The sequence below is a fragment of the Ylistrum balloti genome, unplaced genomic scaffold (genome assembly GCF_031769215.1).
Source record: "Ylistrum balloti isolate Yb309-2 unplaced genomic scaffold, AGI_CSIRO_Ybal_v1 Utg371762, whole genome shotgun sequence".
NCBI classification, from domain to species: Eukaryota; Metazoa; Mollusca; class Bivalvia; order Pectinida; family Pectinidae; genus Ylistrum; species Ylistrum balloti.
The window spans coordinates 42,662-61,253 of record NW_026782882.1 but is presented as its reverse complement, the minus strand read 5'-3'; the positions used below and the strand labels follow the sequence as shown (position 1 = coordinate 61,253).

The following is an 18,592-nucleotide window of genomic DNA, read 5'->3' as shown; positions in this document are numbered from 1 at the left end:
ATGTGTTGACACTGGCTTCATCTGTGGTGTATGATGTGTTGACACCGGCTTTATCTGTGGTGTATGATGTGTTGACACTGGCTTCATCTGTGGTGTATGATGTGTTGACACTGGCTTCATCTGTGGTGTATGATGTGTTGACACCAGCTTTATCTGTGGTGTATGATGTGTTGACACCGGCTTTATCTGTGGTGTATGATGTGTTGACACTGGCTTCATCTGTGGTGTATGATGTGTTGACACTGGCTTTATCTGTGGTGGATGATGTGTTGACACCAGCTTTATCTGTGGTGTGTGATGTGTTGACATTGGCTTTATCTGTTGTGTATGATGTGTTGACATTGGATTTATCTGTGGTGTACGATGTGTTGACACTGGATTTATCTGAAGTGACAGTACTCAAAATCTTCTATGTTACAATAGGTGATAGTATTGTGTGTAGTGAGAGTCCCTCAGATCGTCTATGTTACAATAGGTGATAGTATTGTGTGTAGTGACAGTCCCTCAGATCGTCTATGTTACACCAGGGGTGATAGTATTGTGTGTAGTGACAGTCCCTCAGATCGTCTATGTTACAATAGGTGATAGTATTGTGTGTAGTGACAGTCCCTCAGATCTTCTATGTTACACCAGGGGTGATAGTATTGTGTGTAGTGACAGTCCCTCAGATCGTCTATGTTACAATAGGTGATAGTATTGTGTGTAGTGACAGTCCCTCAGATCGTCTATGTTACAATAGGTGATAGTATTGTGTGTAGTGACAGTCCCTCAGATCTTCTATGTTACTATAGGTGATAGTATTGTGTGTAGTGACAGTCCCTCAGATCCCTCAGATCGTCTATGTTACAATAGGTGATAGTATTGTGTGTAGTGACAGTCCCTCAGATCGTCTATGTTACAATAGGTGATAGTATTGTGTGTAGTGACAGTCCCTCAGATCTTCTATGTTACAATAGGTGATAGTATTGTGTGTAGTGACAGTCCCTCAGATCGTCTATGTTACAATAGGTGATAGTATTGTGTGTAGTGACAGTCCCTCAGATCGTCTATGTTACAATAGGTGATAGTATTGTGTGTAGTGACAGTCCCTCAGATCGTCTATGTTACAATAGGTGATAGTATTGTGTGTAGTGACAGTCCCTCAGATCGTCTATGTTACAATAGGTGATAGTATTGTGTGTGTGTAGTGACAGTCCCTCAGATCGTCTATGTTACAATAGGTGATAGTATTGTGTGTAGTGACAGTCCCTCAGATCGTCTATGTTACAATAGGTGATAGTATTGTGTGTAGTGACAGTCCCTCAGATCTTCTATGTTACACCAAGGGTGATAGTATTGTGTGTAGTGACAGTCCTCAGATCGTCTATGTTACAATAGGTGATAGTATTGTGTGTAGTGACAGTCCCTCAGATCTTCTATGTTACAATAGGTGATAGTATTGTGTGTAGTGACAGTCCCTCAGATCTTATGTTACTATGTTACAATAGGTGATAGTATTGTGTGTAGTGACAGTCCCTCAGATCGTCTATGTTACAATAGGTGATAGTATTGTGTGTAGTGACAGTGTATCGTCTATGTTACAATAGGTGATAGTATTGTGTGTAGTGACAGTCCTCAGATCGTCTATGTTACAATAGGTGATAGTATTGTGTGTAGTGACAGTCCCTCAGATCGTCTATGTTACAATAGGTGATAGTATTGTGTGTAGTGACAGTCCCTCAGATCTTCTATGTTACAATAGGTGATAGTATTGTGTGTAGTGACAGTCCCTCAGATCGTCTATGTTACAATAGGTGATAGTATTGTGTGTAGTGACAGTCCCTCAGATCTCTATGTTACAATATGTTACAATAGGTGATAGTATTGTGTGTAGTGACAGTCCCTCAGATCGTCTATGTTACACGAGGGGTGATAGTATTGTGTGTAGTGACAGTCCCTCAGATCTTTACAATAGGTGATAGTATTGTGTGTATGTTACAATAGGTGATAGTATTGTGTGTAGTGACAGTCCCTCAGATCGGTCTATGTTGTACAAGATCTTCTATGTTACAATAGGTGATAGTATTGTGTGTAGTGACAGTCCCTCAGATCTTCTATGTTACAATAGGTGATAGTATTGTGTGTAGTGACAGTCCCTCAGATCGTCTATGTTACAATAGGTGATAGTATTGTGAGTAGTGACAGTCCCTCAGATTGTCTATGTTACAATAGGTGATAGTATTGTGTGTAGTGACAGTCCCTCAGATCTTCTATGTTACAATAGGTGATAGTATTGTGTGTAGTGACAGTCCCTCAGATCGTCTATGTTACAATAGGTGATAGTATTGTGTGTAGTGACAGTCCCTCAGATCTTCTATGTTACAATAGGTGATAGTATTGTGTGTAGTGACAGTCCCTCAGATCTTCTATGTTACAATAGGTGATAGTATTGTGTGTAGTGACAGTCCCTCAGATCATCTATGTTACAATAGGTGATAGTATTGTGTGTAGTGACAGTCCCTCAGATCTTCTATGTTACAATAGGTGATAGTATTGTGTGTAGTGACAGTCCCTCAGATCTTCTATGTTACAATAGGTGATAGTATTGTGTGTAGTGACAGTCCCTCAGATCTTCTATGTTACAATAGGTGATAGTATTGTGTGTAGTGACAGTCCTCAGATCTATCTATGTTACAATAGGTGATAGTATTGTGTGTAGTGACAGTCCCTCAGATCTTCTATGTTACAATAGGTGATAGTATTGTGTGTAGTGACAGTCCCTCAGATCGTCTATGTTACAATAGGTGATAGTATTGTGTGTAGTGACAGTCCCTCAGATCTTCTATGTTACAATAGGTGATAGTATTGTGTGTAGTGACAGTCCCTCAGATCGTCTATGTTACAATAGGTGATAGTATTGTGTGTAGTGACAGTCCCTCAGATCGTCTATGTTACAATAGGTGATAGTATTGTGTGTAGTGACAGTCCTATGTTACAATAGGTGATAGTATTGTGTGTAGTGACTATGTTACAATAGGTGATAGTATTGTGTGTAGTGACAGTCCCTCAGATCTTCTATGTTACAATAGGTGATAGTATTGTGTGTAGTGACAGTCCCTCAGATCGTCTATGTTACAATAGGTGATAGTATTGTGTGTAGTGACAGTCCCTCAGATCCCTACAATAGGTGATAGTATTGTGTGTAGTGACAGTCCCTCAGATCTATATGTTACAATAGGTGATAGTATTGTGTGTAGTGACAGTCCCTCAGATCTTCTATGTTACAATAGGTGATAGTATTGTGTGTAGTGACAGTCCCTCAGATCGTCTATGTTACAATAGGTGATAGTATTGTGTGTAGTGACAGTCCCTCAGATCTTCTATGTTACAATAGGTGATAGTATTGTGTGTAGTGACAGTCCCTCAGTCTGTTACAATAGGTGATAGTATTGTGTGTAGTGACAGTCCCTCAGATCGTCTATGTTACAATAGGTGATAGTATTGTGTGTAGTGACAGTCTTCAGATCTTCTATGTTACAATAGGTGATAGTATTGTGTGTAGTGACAGTCCCCCAAATCTTCCAGGCTACAGCAAGTATACTGTATGTTAACTGTTACAAGGGAGGCAACTCTTACACCTTTTCATTATTTATAATATTTATTTCTGAAAACAATGTTAAAAATTCATTCCAATGCACCAATAACAATCAATTATATTTTTATCAAGAAAATATCCACTCTGAAAACACAGATCATGTTGTTTTGTGTTGTAATGATTATGCATTTTTCACACATTCATAATTTGTTTTACAGTAACAATAACACAGGGACTAGTCCTTAAAGTATTAACAATAATCATTAAATAATCCTTTAGAAGTAATGAGTCGATGTGATTTAATTAGGAATTCATCAGTAAGATTATCACTAAAAACATGTCCTGCCCCTTAAAGTTGCAGGCTCTATCAATTGGCTATTCCTTCCTTACAATTCTGATTAATTGTTTTTTTGTTGTTTTTTTTTTTAAAGGAAAATAAACAAAATATTGCTGAAAGTGTTATCTATAGATAATAATTAAGTACATAATACAACCCTTTCATTTATGCAGATCAAGATTTCCATTTTACTTAAGTGATGCAGTTCTGAAGAAGAAGATTGTGAATATGGCTCTGTCCCTTAGGCCCTAGCACCAGGATAGAGAACTGCTAGAGTCTGATATACTATACCAGAATCCCAGGGTCACCTGATGTTTCTGATGAAGATACCTGAATGTTTGTTTATCCTGACATCACAAACAATACATGATAATCAGGTACAGCAATAAACAACAACAAGATCAGTACAAAAACAATGTCAAAATTTTAGCTAAGGTGACCCCTCTTTGACCCTGCTCATTGACCATTAGGGGTGTGTCCCTGTAACAAACTGTCACCTCATGGTTGTGATACCAGTCAAATTCTTGAGGAAATGAATAAACTGTAACTGAAGTATCTTATTTCTATATAAACTATGGGACAAACGTATCAAATTTTCATCAAGCACTTTTTCACCTTTTCTCTATAAAGAGAGCTTCTTTTAAACATATCTAAATTTGTAAATATGGAACATTCACATAACCACACACCTTTATATTACTGCTGATGACCACAACATCCACATAACCACACACTTTTATATTACTGCTGATGACCACAACATCCACATAACCACACACTTTTATATTACTGCTGATGACCACAACATCCACATAACCACACACCTTTATATTACTGCTGATGACCACAATATCCACATAACCACACACCTTTATATTACTGCTGATGGTCACAACATCCACATAACCACACACCTTTATATTACTGCTGATGGTCACAACATCCACATAACCACACACCTTTATATTACTGCTGATGACCACAACATCCACATAACCACACACCTTTATATTACTGCTGATGCTGACAACATCCACATAACCACACACCTTTATATTACTGCTGATGACCACAACATCCTCATAACCACACACCTTTATATTACTGCTGATGGTGACAACATCCACATAACCACACACCTTGATGTTACTGCTGATGGTCACAACATCCACATAACCACACACCTTTATATTACTGCTGATGGTGACAACATCCACATAACCACACACCTTTATATTACTGCTGATGACCACAACATCCACATAACCACACACCTTTATATTACTGCTGATGCTGACAACATCCACATAACCACACACCTTGATGTTACTGCTGATGGTCACAACATCCACATAACCACACACCTTTATATTACTGCTGATGCTGACAACATCCACATAACCACACACCTTTATATTACTGCTGATGACCACAACATCCTCATAACCACACACCTTTATATTACTGCTGATGACCACAACATCCACATGACCACACACCTTTATATTAATGCTGATGACCACAACATCCACATAACCACACACCTTTATATTACTGCTGATGCTGACAACATCCACATAACCACACACCTTTATATTACTGCTGATGACCACAACATCCACATAACCACACACCTTTATATTACTGCTGATGGTCACAACATCCACATAACCACACACCTTTATGTTACTGCTGATGACCACAACATCCACATAACCACAAACATTTATATTACTGCTGATGACCACAACATCCTCATAACCACACACCTTTATATTACTGCTGATGGTTACAACATCCACATAACCACACACCTTTATATTAATGCTGATGGTCACAACTTCCACATAACCACACACCTTTATATTACTGCTGATGGTTACAACATCCACATAACCACACACCTTAATATTAATGCTGATGGTCAAAACATCCACATAACCACACACCTTTATATTACTGCTGATGGTGACAACATCAACATAACCACACACCTTTATATTACTGCTGATGCTGACAACATCAACATAACCACACACCTTAATATTAATGCTGATGGTAACAACATCCACATAACCACACACCTTTATATTAATGCTGATGGTTACAACATCAACATAACCACACACCTTTATGTTAATGCTGATGTTGACAACATCAAGATAACCACACACCTTTATATTAATGCTGATGCTGACAACATCCACATAACCACACACCTTTATATTACTGCTGACACACCTTTATATTACTGCTGATGACCACAACATCCACAAAACCACACACCTTTATATTACTGCTGATGGTTACAACATCCACATAACCACACACCTTTATATTAATGCTGATGACCACAACATCCACATAACCACACACCTTTATATTACTGCTGATGACCACAACATCCACATAACCACACACCTTTATATTACTGCTGATGACCACAACATCCACATAACCACACACCTTTATATTACTGCTGATGGTCACAACATCCACATAACCACACACCTTTATATTACTGCTGATGACCACAACATCCACATAACCACACACCTTTATATTACTGCTGATGCTGACAATATCCACATAACCACACACCTTTATATTAATGCTGATGGTAACAACTTCCACATAACCACACATCTTTATATTACTGCTGATGGTGACAGCATCAACATAACCACACACCTTTATATTACTGCTGATGACGACAACATCCACATAACCACACACCTTTATATTAATACTGATGACCACAACATCCACATAACCACACACCTTTATATTACTGCTGATGACCACAACATCCACATAACCACACACCTTTATATTACTGCAGATGCTGACAACATCCACATAACCACACACCTTTATATTACTGCTGATGGTCACAACATCCACATAACCACACACCTTTATATTACTGCAGATGCTGACAACATCCACATAACCACACACCTTTATATTACTGCTGATGGTCACAACATCCACATAACCACACACCTTTATATTACTGCTGATGACCACAACATCCACATAACCACACACCTTTTTATTACTGCTGATGGTCACAACATCCAAATAACCACACACCCTTATATTACTGCTGATGGTGACAACATCAACATAACCACACACCTTTATATTACTGATGACCACAACATCCACATAACCACACACCTTTATATTACTGCTGATGACCACAACATCCACATAACCACACACCTTTATATTACTGCTGATAGTGACAACATCCACATAACCACACACCTTTATATTACTGCTGATGACCACAACATCCACATAACCACACACCTTTATATTACTGCTGATGGTCACAACATCCATATAACCACACACCTTTATATTACTGCTGATGCTGACAACATCCACATAACCACACACCTTTATATTACTGCTGATGACCACAACATCCACATAACCACACACCTTTATATTACTGCTGATGACCACAACATCCACATAACCACACACCTTTATATTAATGCTGATGACCACAACATCCACATAACCACACACCTTTATATTACTGCTGATGGTCACAACATCCACATAACCACACACCTTTATATTACTGCTGATGACCACAACATCCACATAACCACACACCTTTATATTACTGCTGATGACCACAACATCCACATAACCACACACCTTTATATTACTGCTGATGGTCACAACATCCACATAACCACACACCTTTATATTACTGCTGATGGTCACAACATCCACATAACCACACACCTTTATATTACTGCTGATGACCACAACATCCACATAACCACACACCTTTATATTACTGCTGATGGTCACAACATCCACATAACCACACACCTTTATATTACTGCTGATGACCACAACATCCACATAACCACACACGTTTATATTAATGCTGATGGTTACAACATCCACATAACCACACACCTTTATATTACTGCTGATGGTCACAACATCCACATAACCACACACCTTTATATTACTGCTGATGGTCACAACATCCACATAACCACACACTTTATATTACTGCTGATGACCACAACATCCACATAACCACACACCTTTATATTACTGCTGATGGTCACAACATCCACATAACCACACACCTTTATATTACTGCTGATGACCACAACATCCACATAACCACACACGTTTATATTAATGCTGATGGTTACAACATCCACATAACCACACACCTTTATATTACTGCTGATGGTCACAACATCAACATAACCACACACGTTTATATTACTGCTGATGCTGACAACATCCACATAACCACACACCTTTATATTACTGCTGATGACCACAACATCCACATAACCACACACCTTTATATTACTGCTGATGACCACAACATCCACATAACCACACACCTTTATATTACTGCTGATGACCACAACATCCACATAACCACACACCTTTATATTAATGCTGATGCTGACAACATCCACATAACTACACACCTTTATATTACTGCTGATGACCACAATATCCACATAACCACACACCTTTATATTACTGCTGATGGTCACAACATCCACATAACCACACACCTTTATATTACTGCTGATGAAACAATGTTAACAATTTTATAACTATTTGATTGTAAATTAATTGACAAAAAAATTGAAATAACCAAGACAAAAAATAAAAGATTGTGAGTGAACAAACACTGATGATAACAAAGAAGGATCCTACATGAATTAGTGGTTATATATCAACCTCCTAGCCATCTTTTAGTTCTTCCATTTCTTTCTGTTAAAACAAGAGGCCCTATGGACCTGCATCATTCACCTGGCATTCAATGATTTTCACAAACATATTAACATGTCCCATCAATGACATTAAAATCTTGGCTAATGAGAAGAAGTTGTATGAATGGTATCAAGTTCTACCCTGTCACTCTGGATATGGGTCAAGGTAACTTGCTGTCATAAATTTTGTCTGGGTTCATGCTCGGAACTTACCAGCCAAATGTCATGATTCTAGACCTTTTGGATCATGAGAAGATACTGTTTGAGAGTTTTAACCTTTTCAAACCCTGTGACCTTAAATATTTGGTCCAGGTCATTTATTTTCCAAAACTTTGTCTCCTTGTCAAAATCATCATGACTCTTGGCCTTAAGATGATTGAGAAGAAGTCATTTGAAGGGAAAAGTTGACACTAAATGTAGGATGAACACCACACCATAGCAAAAAATGTGTGAGCTAAAAATAGGCACATCCCAATTTTTTTAAAATGATTTTGTTTGGTACCCTTACTCTGCCAGCTGCGATATCATCACCTTGATTTCATGTTAACAATAGAAACATAACCTGACCAACATCTAAACATACACTAAAGTCAATGTACATCAAGAGATCCCAGAGGGATCTTGGTGCCCACCATTGTTTGATCTTTATTTGCTCATTGAAAGTTGGATATTTTTCCTTCTTTTTTCTTCTCTTCTCTGTTTTTGCTTTTAATGATAAGAAATTTAAACATTCCTTTCGGAAATAGCAATGGTAATCTTTACCTACCAAATCCAAGATTGTCACCACCTTGAATCCATTTTGTTTTTTCTGATCAGTCCTAAAACTTTGAAAGGGCACATGAAGGGACAAAGGGGAACTTACAGAAGAAATTTGGGAGAGATCCATTGAGTACTTCTCAAGAAATAGTGATAACAAACTTGCAAAGTCAAAATCCAATATGGCCACCTGTCAGCCATTCTCTTTTTCTGTTCAGTCTTGACCTTAGATGGGCACAATTAGACACCAAGGGGAACAACCTACATATGAAATTCAAGAAAGATCCATCCAGTACTTCTGAAGAAATAGCAATAACAAAAATTGTTGATGGCTGGCAAGACGGACAGACCATGGACACAGGGTGATTTGAATAGGCCACCATCTGATGATGATGTTGAAGCAAAGTTTTAGAATCACTTTGAAACATGTTTAAAACAAATTTCTGTTTCAGCAACAAGAACAATTCATCGTTCTGGAATAATGCCGGCTGATCATCCTGCAATAACTGGTATGTCAAGTTTCTTGAATCAAAATCATAATTTTCTACCGTAAAGTTCGCAAAATTGTTCCCTATTTAGGGGGGAGGGGGAAGCTTGGAATTTTAGTTTTGGAATCCATCTAATAAATTAAGTATCACAGAAAGTCCTCAGTATATCTCGACGTAGTCCAGCAGAGCGTTAAACATGGTGGAAGCCTTTCGTAGTCTACCAGCACCAACACCACTACCACTATCGCTGAGTGAAGGGTTACTGGTACTGTCTGTGCCCCTCCCGATGACCTCCTCTGCCCCCCTCCTCCCGTTGGCCTCCTCCTCTGCCCCCCTCCTTGTATTAAGCTTGGGATGACCCTGACTGGGGGAGGATGGAATACGGTGGCCTTTCAAGAATGATTCTAGTTTAGACATGCATGCCTCCTGGTAGTCATGAACCCACCTACAGAGGAAACAGGTAAAGCATTAGTTTACATACCCACCTACACAGGACACAGGTAAAGCATTAGTTTACATACCCACCTACACAGGACACAGGTAAAGCATTAGTTTACACACCCACCTACAGAGGACACAGGGAGCGCATTAGTTTACATACCCACCTACAGAGGACACAGGGAGCGCATTAGTTTACACACCCACCTACAGAGGACACAGGGAGCGCATTAGTTTACATACCCACCTACAGAGGACACAGGTAAAGCATTAGTTTACATACCACCTACAGAGGACACAGGTAAAGCATTAGTTTACACACCCACCTACACAGGACACAGGTAAAGCATTAGTTTACACACCCACCTACAGAGGACACAGGTAAAGCATTAGTTTACACACCCGCCTACACAGGACACAGGTAAAGAATTAGTTTACACACCCGCCTACAGAGGACACAGGTAAAGCATTAGTTTACACATCCACCTACACAGGACACAGGTAAAGCATTAGATTACACACTCATCTACACAGGACACAGGTAAAGCATTAGTTTACACACCCACCTACACAGGACACAGGTAAAGCATTCGTTTACACATCCACCTACAGAGGACACAGGTAAAGCATTAAGTTTACACACCCACCTACACAGGACACAGGTAAAGCATTAGTTTACACACCCACCTACACAGGACACAGGTAAAGCATTCGTTTACACATCCACCTACAGAGGACACAGGTAAAGCATTAAGTTTACACACCCACCTACACAGGACACACACCCACCTACACAGGACACAGGTAAAGCATAAGTTTACACACCCACTTACACAGGACACAGGTAAAGCATTAGTTTACACACCCACCTACACAGGACACAGGTAAAGCATTAGTTTACACACCCATTTACACAGGACACAGGTAAAGCATTAGTTTACATACCCACCTACACAGGACACACACCCACCTACACAGGACACAGGTAAAGCATTAGTTTACACACCCATCTACACAGGACACAGGTAAAGCATTAGTTTATACACCCGCCTACAGAGGACACAGGTAAAGCATTAGTTTACACATCCACCTACAGAGGACACAGGTAAAGCATTAGTTTACACACCCACCTACACAGGACACACACCCACCTACAAAAGACACAGGTAAAGCATAAGTTTACACATCCACCTACAGAGGACACAGGTAAAGCATTAGTTTACACACCCACCTACACAGGACACACACCCACCTACACAGGACACAGGTAAAGCATTAGTTTACACACCAATCTATACAGGACACAGGTAAAGCATTAGTTTACATACCCACCTACAGATGACACAGGTAAAGCATTAGTTTATACAACCACCTAAACAGGACACACACCCACCTACACAGGACACAGGTAAAGCATAAGTTTACATACCCACCTACACAGGACACAGGTAAAGCATTAGTTTACACATCCACCTACAGAGGACACAGGTAAAGCATTAGTTTACACACCCACCTACAGAGGACACAGGTAAAGCATTAGTTTACATACCAACCTACAGAGAACACAGGTAAAGCATTAGTTTACATACCAACTACACAGGACACACACCCACCTACACAGGTAAAGCATTAGTTTACACACCCACCTACAGAGGACACAGGTAAAGCATTAGTTTACATACCAACCTACAGAGAACACAGGTAAAGCATTAGTTTACATACCCAAATACACAGGACACACACCCATCTATACAGGTAAAGCATTAGTTTACACACCCACCTACAGAGGACACAGGTAAAGCATTAGTTTACATACCCAACTACACAGGACACACACCCACCTACACAGGTAAAGCATTAGTTTACACACCCACCTACAGAGGACACAGGTAAAGCATTAGTTTACATACCCAACTACACAGGACACACACCCACCTACACAGGTAAAGCATTAGTTTACACACCCACCTACACAGGACACAGGTAAAGCATTTGTTTACATACCCAACTACACAGGACACACACCCACCTACACAGGTAAAGCATTAGTTTACACACCCACCTACACAGGACACAGGTAAAGCATTAGTTTACATACCACCTACAGAGGACACAGGTAAAGCATTAGTTTACATACCACCTACAGAGGACACAGGTAAAGCATTAGTTTACACACCGACCTACACAGGACATACACCCGCCTACAGAGTAAACAGGTAAAGCATTAGTTTACACACCCATCTACACAGGACACAAGTAAAGCATTAGTTTACACATCCACCTACAGAGGACACATACCCACCTACACAGGAAACAGGTAAAGCATTAGTTTACATACCCACCTACACAGGACACAGGTAAAGCATTAGTTTACACACTCACCTACACAGGACACACACCCACCTACACAGGACACAGGTAAAGCATTAGTTTACACACCCACCTACAGAGGACACTGGTAAAGCATTAGTTTACACACCTACCTACACAGGACACACACCCACCTACACAGGACACAGGTAAAGCATTATTTACACACCCACCTACAGAGGCACGGGTAAAGCATTAGTTTACACACCCACCTACACAGGACACAGGTAAAGCATTAGTTTACACACCCACCTACAGAGGAAACAGGTAAAGCATTAGTTTACACACCCACCTACAGAGAAAACAGGTAAAGCATTAGTTTACACACGCACCTACAGAGGACACTGGTAAAGCATTAGTTTACACACCCACCTACACAGGACACACACCAACCTATACATCAACCATACATTGTGATAACCTCCAACATCATCAACCATGCATTGTGATAACCTCCACCATCATCAACCATACATTGTGATAACCTCTGACATCACCAACCATACATTGTGATAACCTCCGACATCATCAACCATTCATTGTGATAACCTCCGATATCATCAACCATACATTGTGATAACCTCCGATATCATCAACCATACATTGTGATAACCTCCGCCGACATCATCATCCATACCTTATGATAATCTCCAACATCATCAACACTGTGATAACCTCCGACATTATCAACCATTCATTGAGATAACCTCCGATATCATCAACCATACATTGTGATAACCTCCGACATCATCAACCATACATTATGATAATCTCCAACATCATCAACCATACATTGTGATAACCTCCGACATCATCAACACTGTGATAACCTCCGACATTATCAACCATTCATTGAGATAACCTCCAACAACACCCATAATACAACAAGCAACAAAAAGTAATTTTCACGGTATACTATGCCATTTTGTAGCCATCTACCCTCACAGTATTGTTTATTTGTGGTAGCCATCTACCCTCACAGTATTGTTTATATCTGGTAGCAATCTACCCTCACAGTATTGTTTATATCTGGTAGCAATCTACCCTCACAGTATTGTTTATTTGTAGGTGCAATCTACCCTCACAGTATTGTTTATATCTGGTAGCCATCTACCCTCACAGTATTGTTTATATCTGGTAGCAATCTACCCTCACAGTATTGTTTATTTGTGGTAGCCATCTACCCTCACAGTATTGTTTATATCTGGTAGCAATCTACCCTCACAGTATTGTTTATTTGTGGTAGCCATCTACCCTCACAGTAGTTTATTTGTGGTAGCAATCTACCCTCACAGTATTGTTTATTTGTGGTAGCCATCTACCCTCACAGTATTGTTTATATCTGGTTACTATATATAAAATCATATTATCTTTTGAATAAATAACAATATACCAGAGGGATATTGGTACCCATCAATGTTTTATTTTTGTTTGTTATTCAAATTAGGATATTTTTCCTTTTCTGTTCTTCCCTCTTATTCCTTCTTTAATTAAATGAAATTCGAGAATTCTTCTGAAGAAAGTAATAACAATCTTTAACTGCCATATACATGACGGTCACTTGACAGCCACCTAAACCGAGTCTGAGTACAGTTAATAAACATTTGATATCAGTTTGAATATATTTAGGTGCTTCTCTATAAACCATTTTAGTTATACAGTTATCCACCATGTTGTAGAAAGTCTAGATGTACATAAGATGAAGTTTTACACATTACTGGTGTACATATGTATGCAAAATCTTTCACTTAGTACATTTCCAGTCTGACTACTGTGAGGTTCTTTACATAATTAGCTTCTTGTTTTTGCAATTTAAATCACTGTTTAGCTTCATCTTAAATTTCTCATTTTTCTATGAGCATTACATTGGTCAAATGGGAAATACTCAACTCAGGTTGAACTAACATGGTAGACTGACCTTGTATATCACACAATCATTCATCAGATAGCCTGTCCTTACAAGTCAGATAGCTGAACGTTCTCTAACATTAAAAATAAAACAATAATTGACCAGATTTTCTGCTTTTTTTGGCTCAGATTTTAATGCATTACCAAGTTGAGGTGGTGTAAACTAGAAGTTAAGATTAGCAGATACGGGATAAAGTGGTCAATAAGAAAACATATAAAACAACAAGAGGCATATAGGGCCTTTATCACTCTCCTTAAAACTTCACTTCAACAATCATATTTTCATAAAAAGTATTATGTTTGCAGTTATATTGCCTAAAAGGTTCCATATGAAGAGGGTATTTTTTAAAATAGATTTAACACTATTTCCCTGTTGGGGCCCCTGATACAGAATTTTTATAGATATACCACTATTTCCCTGTTGGGGCCCCTGATATGGGTTGATTTAGATTTGCCACTTCTTCCTTATTTGGGCCCCTGATACTTATTTTTTTTTACAAATTTACCACTATTTCCCTATTGAGGCCCCTGATACAGGGTTTTTACAGATTTACCACTATTTCCCTCTTGGGGCCCCTGATAAAATTTTTTTATAGATTTACCACTATTTCCCTATTGGGGCCCCTGATACAGAATTTTTTTTATAAAACTACCACTATTTCCCTATTGGGGCCCCTGACACAGGGTTTTGGTAAACATCACACAATCATCCAATTAACACATTTATAAGAACATAAGAAAAATGCTCTAAAGATTTAACTTTATTTTCCTTCATGTAGAAATAAAGAGAAGGATTTTAGAGAATTGAATATTTTTCTCAATGTGACCCTGCCTTTCTGGGGTCAAACCCCCCATCTATACCTAAATGGTTTCCCTTCACCTAAAGAGACTTTAGAAAAATAAAAATACGAAAATTTTCCTACTTCCCAAATTAAGCCCAGCCTACCTGCCTATTTGTCGCTGAACACTCAGTTTGTACACTATTACTTCCCCTTTCTCATTGATAATTTAGACGCAATTTGCACAAATCTGTTAAGTAAATCATGTCAAGTACTGATTTCTTTAAAACAGTTGACAGACGGATGCCACACTATGGAACTTTTTGGACCAGGCGAGCTAATAATGCTGATTATACATCAAGTCTCATCCTCATCGTTTAATTACTCTTATCCACTTTGGCAATATTTGCCTGTTGATCAGCAGAAACTGAGACAATTGAGGGGTACACCAACAAGAGAAATGTTTCCGTTAGAAGACTAGGTTATTCTAAGTTATAGCCAAGATACATCAGAAAAAAAACTTTCTAATGCAGAGGTAGAAAATGAAGCTGGTTTTCTAGTAAGTGATGACAGCTATATAGGCTAAAGCTGGTTTTGTATTTTTGTGAGAATTCTTTTTCTTTGTTTTAACAACAGAAGATTTTTTTCATTTTACCATTACCAGAAATATTTAGGCAGTCTAGAAAATATCATGTTTTATGCACACAAAAGAAAATGTGAGATTGTTGAAACTCTAGGGGAACTTTTTGTTCTTTCACTACTTTTTTGTATGTACTTGATAATCTGGAAAAGAAGGAGAAATTTTCCCATTTGACTAATTGAGGTCTGTATAATGATTAATCAGTGTACTTACCTGACACCATTGAAGTAGACAACCTGTTGCATGTCCGCAGGAAGTTCCTCTGGAACGGGCCACTCAAAGTTATCAAGTACAGGTATTATATTGCAATCACTCTCGAGTGCTGTTACAATCTCCTAAAACATGGAGACACATTAAAAATTAATGCTGACAGGTCAGTAAGTCAAACTCGATGATACATTCATACCACACAAGTAGCATACATCCTTAATTCACTAATAACATAATGGTAGCATACATCATATAAAGGTGGCATACATCCTTAACTCACAGATCATATAAAGGTGGCATACAACCTTAACTCACAGATCATATAAAGGTGGCATACATCCTTAACTCACAGATCATATAAAGGTGGCATACATCCTTAACTCACAGATCATATAAAGGTGGCATACAACCTTAACTCACAGATCATATAAAGGTGGCATACAACCTTAACTCACAGATCATATAAAGGTGGCATACATCCTTAACTGACAGATCATATAAAGGTGGCATACAACCTTAACTGACAGATCATATAAAGGTGGCATACATCCTTAACTCACAGATCATATAAAGGTGGCATACATCCTTAACTCACAGATCATATAAAGGTGGCATACATCCTTAATTTACTAATAACATAATGGTAGCATACATCATATAAAGGTGGCATACATCCTGAATTCACTAATAACATAATGGTAGCATACATCATATAAAGGTGGCATACATCCTTAACTCACAGATCAAAAAAAGATACCATACAACCTTAACTCACAGATCATATAAAGGTGGCATACATCCTTAACTCATAGATCATAACAAGAGATCCCAGAGGGATCTTGGCGCCCACCATTTGAGGATCTGTTTTCAGTTCTTGAAGATTTGTTTATTTTTTTTTGTTTGTTACAGGTATTGTAAATGTTCATGAACTGGTCTTCATTGAATGTACTCAATGATGGCACAAGATATTTTTATTAAGCACCTATTAGCAAATATCATTTGAAAAAGATCCCAAAGTATTATTAGATAGCAGTCAGTTACAGGTGGATAATGGACAATATGCTTGTGCTGTATTACTGTCAACATCCAAGATGGCTGCCTGTGGGCCACCTTGATTTCAAATCAGTCCAAAAAAGGTACAATGCACAACTAGGGACCAAGGGAAACCAATATCTATGAAATATCAGAAGGATCCATCCAGTACTTCCTCAGATATAGCAGTAACAAGATTTTACTCTCAAAATCCAAGATGGCTGCCTGTCAGCCATCTTGATTTCGAATCAGTACAATAAGGTATAATGCACAACTTGGAACCAAAGGGAACCTGCATATGAAATTTGAGAAAGATCCATCCAGTACTTTCCAAGAAATAGCAGTAACAAACTTTGACATTCAAAATCCAAGATGGCCACCTGTCGGCCATCTTGAATTCGAATCAGTCCAAAAAAGGTACAATGCACAACTAGGGACCAAGGGGAAACTGCATATGAAATTTGAGAAAGATCCATCCAGTACTTTCCAAGAAATAGCAGTAACAAACTTTGACATTCAAAATCCAAGATGGCCACCTGTCGGCCATCTTGAATTCCAATCAGTCCAAAAAAGGTACAATGCACAACTAGGGACCAAGGGGAAACTGCATATGAAATTTGAGAAAGATCCATCCAGTACTTTCCAAGAAATAGCAGTAACAAACTTTTACATCCAAAATCCAAGATGGCCACCTGTCGTCCATCTTGAATTTGAATCAGTCCAAAAAAGGTACAATGCACAACTAGGGACCAAGGGGAAACTGCATATGAAATTTGAGAAAGGTCCATCTGGTACTTTCCAAGAAATAGCAGTAACAAACTTTGACATCCAAAATCCAAGATGGCCACCTGTCTGCCATCTTGAATTCGAATCAATCCAAAACTGGTACAATGCACAACTAGGGACCAAGGGGAAACTGCATATGAAATTTGAGAAAGGTCCATCCAGTACTTTCCAAGAAATAGCAGTAACAAACTTTTACTTCCAAAATCCAAGATGGCTGCCTGTCGGCCATCTTGAATTCGAATCAGTCCAAAAAAGGTACAATGCACAACTAGGGACCAAGGGGAAACTGCATATGAAATTTGAGAAAGATCCATCCAGTACTTTCTCAGAAATAGCGGTAACAAACTTATACTTCCAAAATCCAAGATGGCCACCTGTTGGACAACTTGAATTCGAATCAGTTCAAAAAAGGTACAATGCACAACTAGGGACCAAGGGGAAACTGCATATGAAATTTGAGAAAGATCCATACTGTACTTTTTCAGAAATAGCAGTA

General features: G+C 38.7%; 1 protein-coding gene across 1 annotated transcript in view; it reads right to left on the bottom strand.

The window, feature by feature from the left end:
* LOC132563547 (NAD(+) hydrolase sarm1-like) overlaps positions 1-18,592 on the bottom strand; it is a 47,494-nt gene that overhangs the window by 3,422 nt on the left and 25,480 nt on the right. Inside the window, exon 7 of the mRNA XM_060228289.1 lies at positions 16,282-16,403. Coding sequence (XP_060084272.1) covers positions 16,282-16,403 — 122 coding nt within the window. The remainder of the gene's footprint in view (positions 1-16,281; positions 16,404-18,592) is intronic.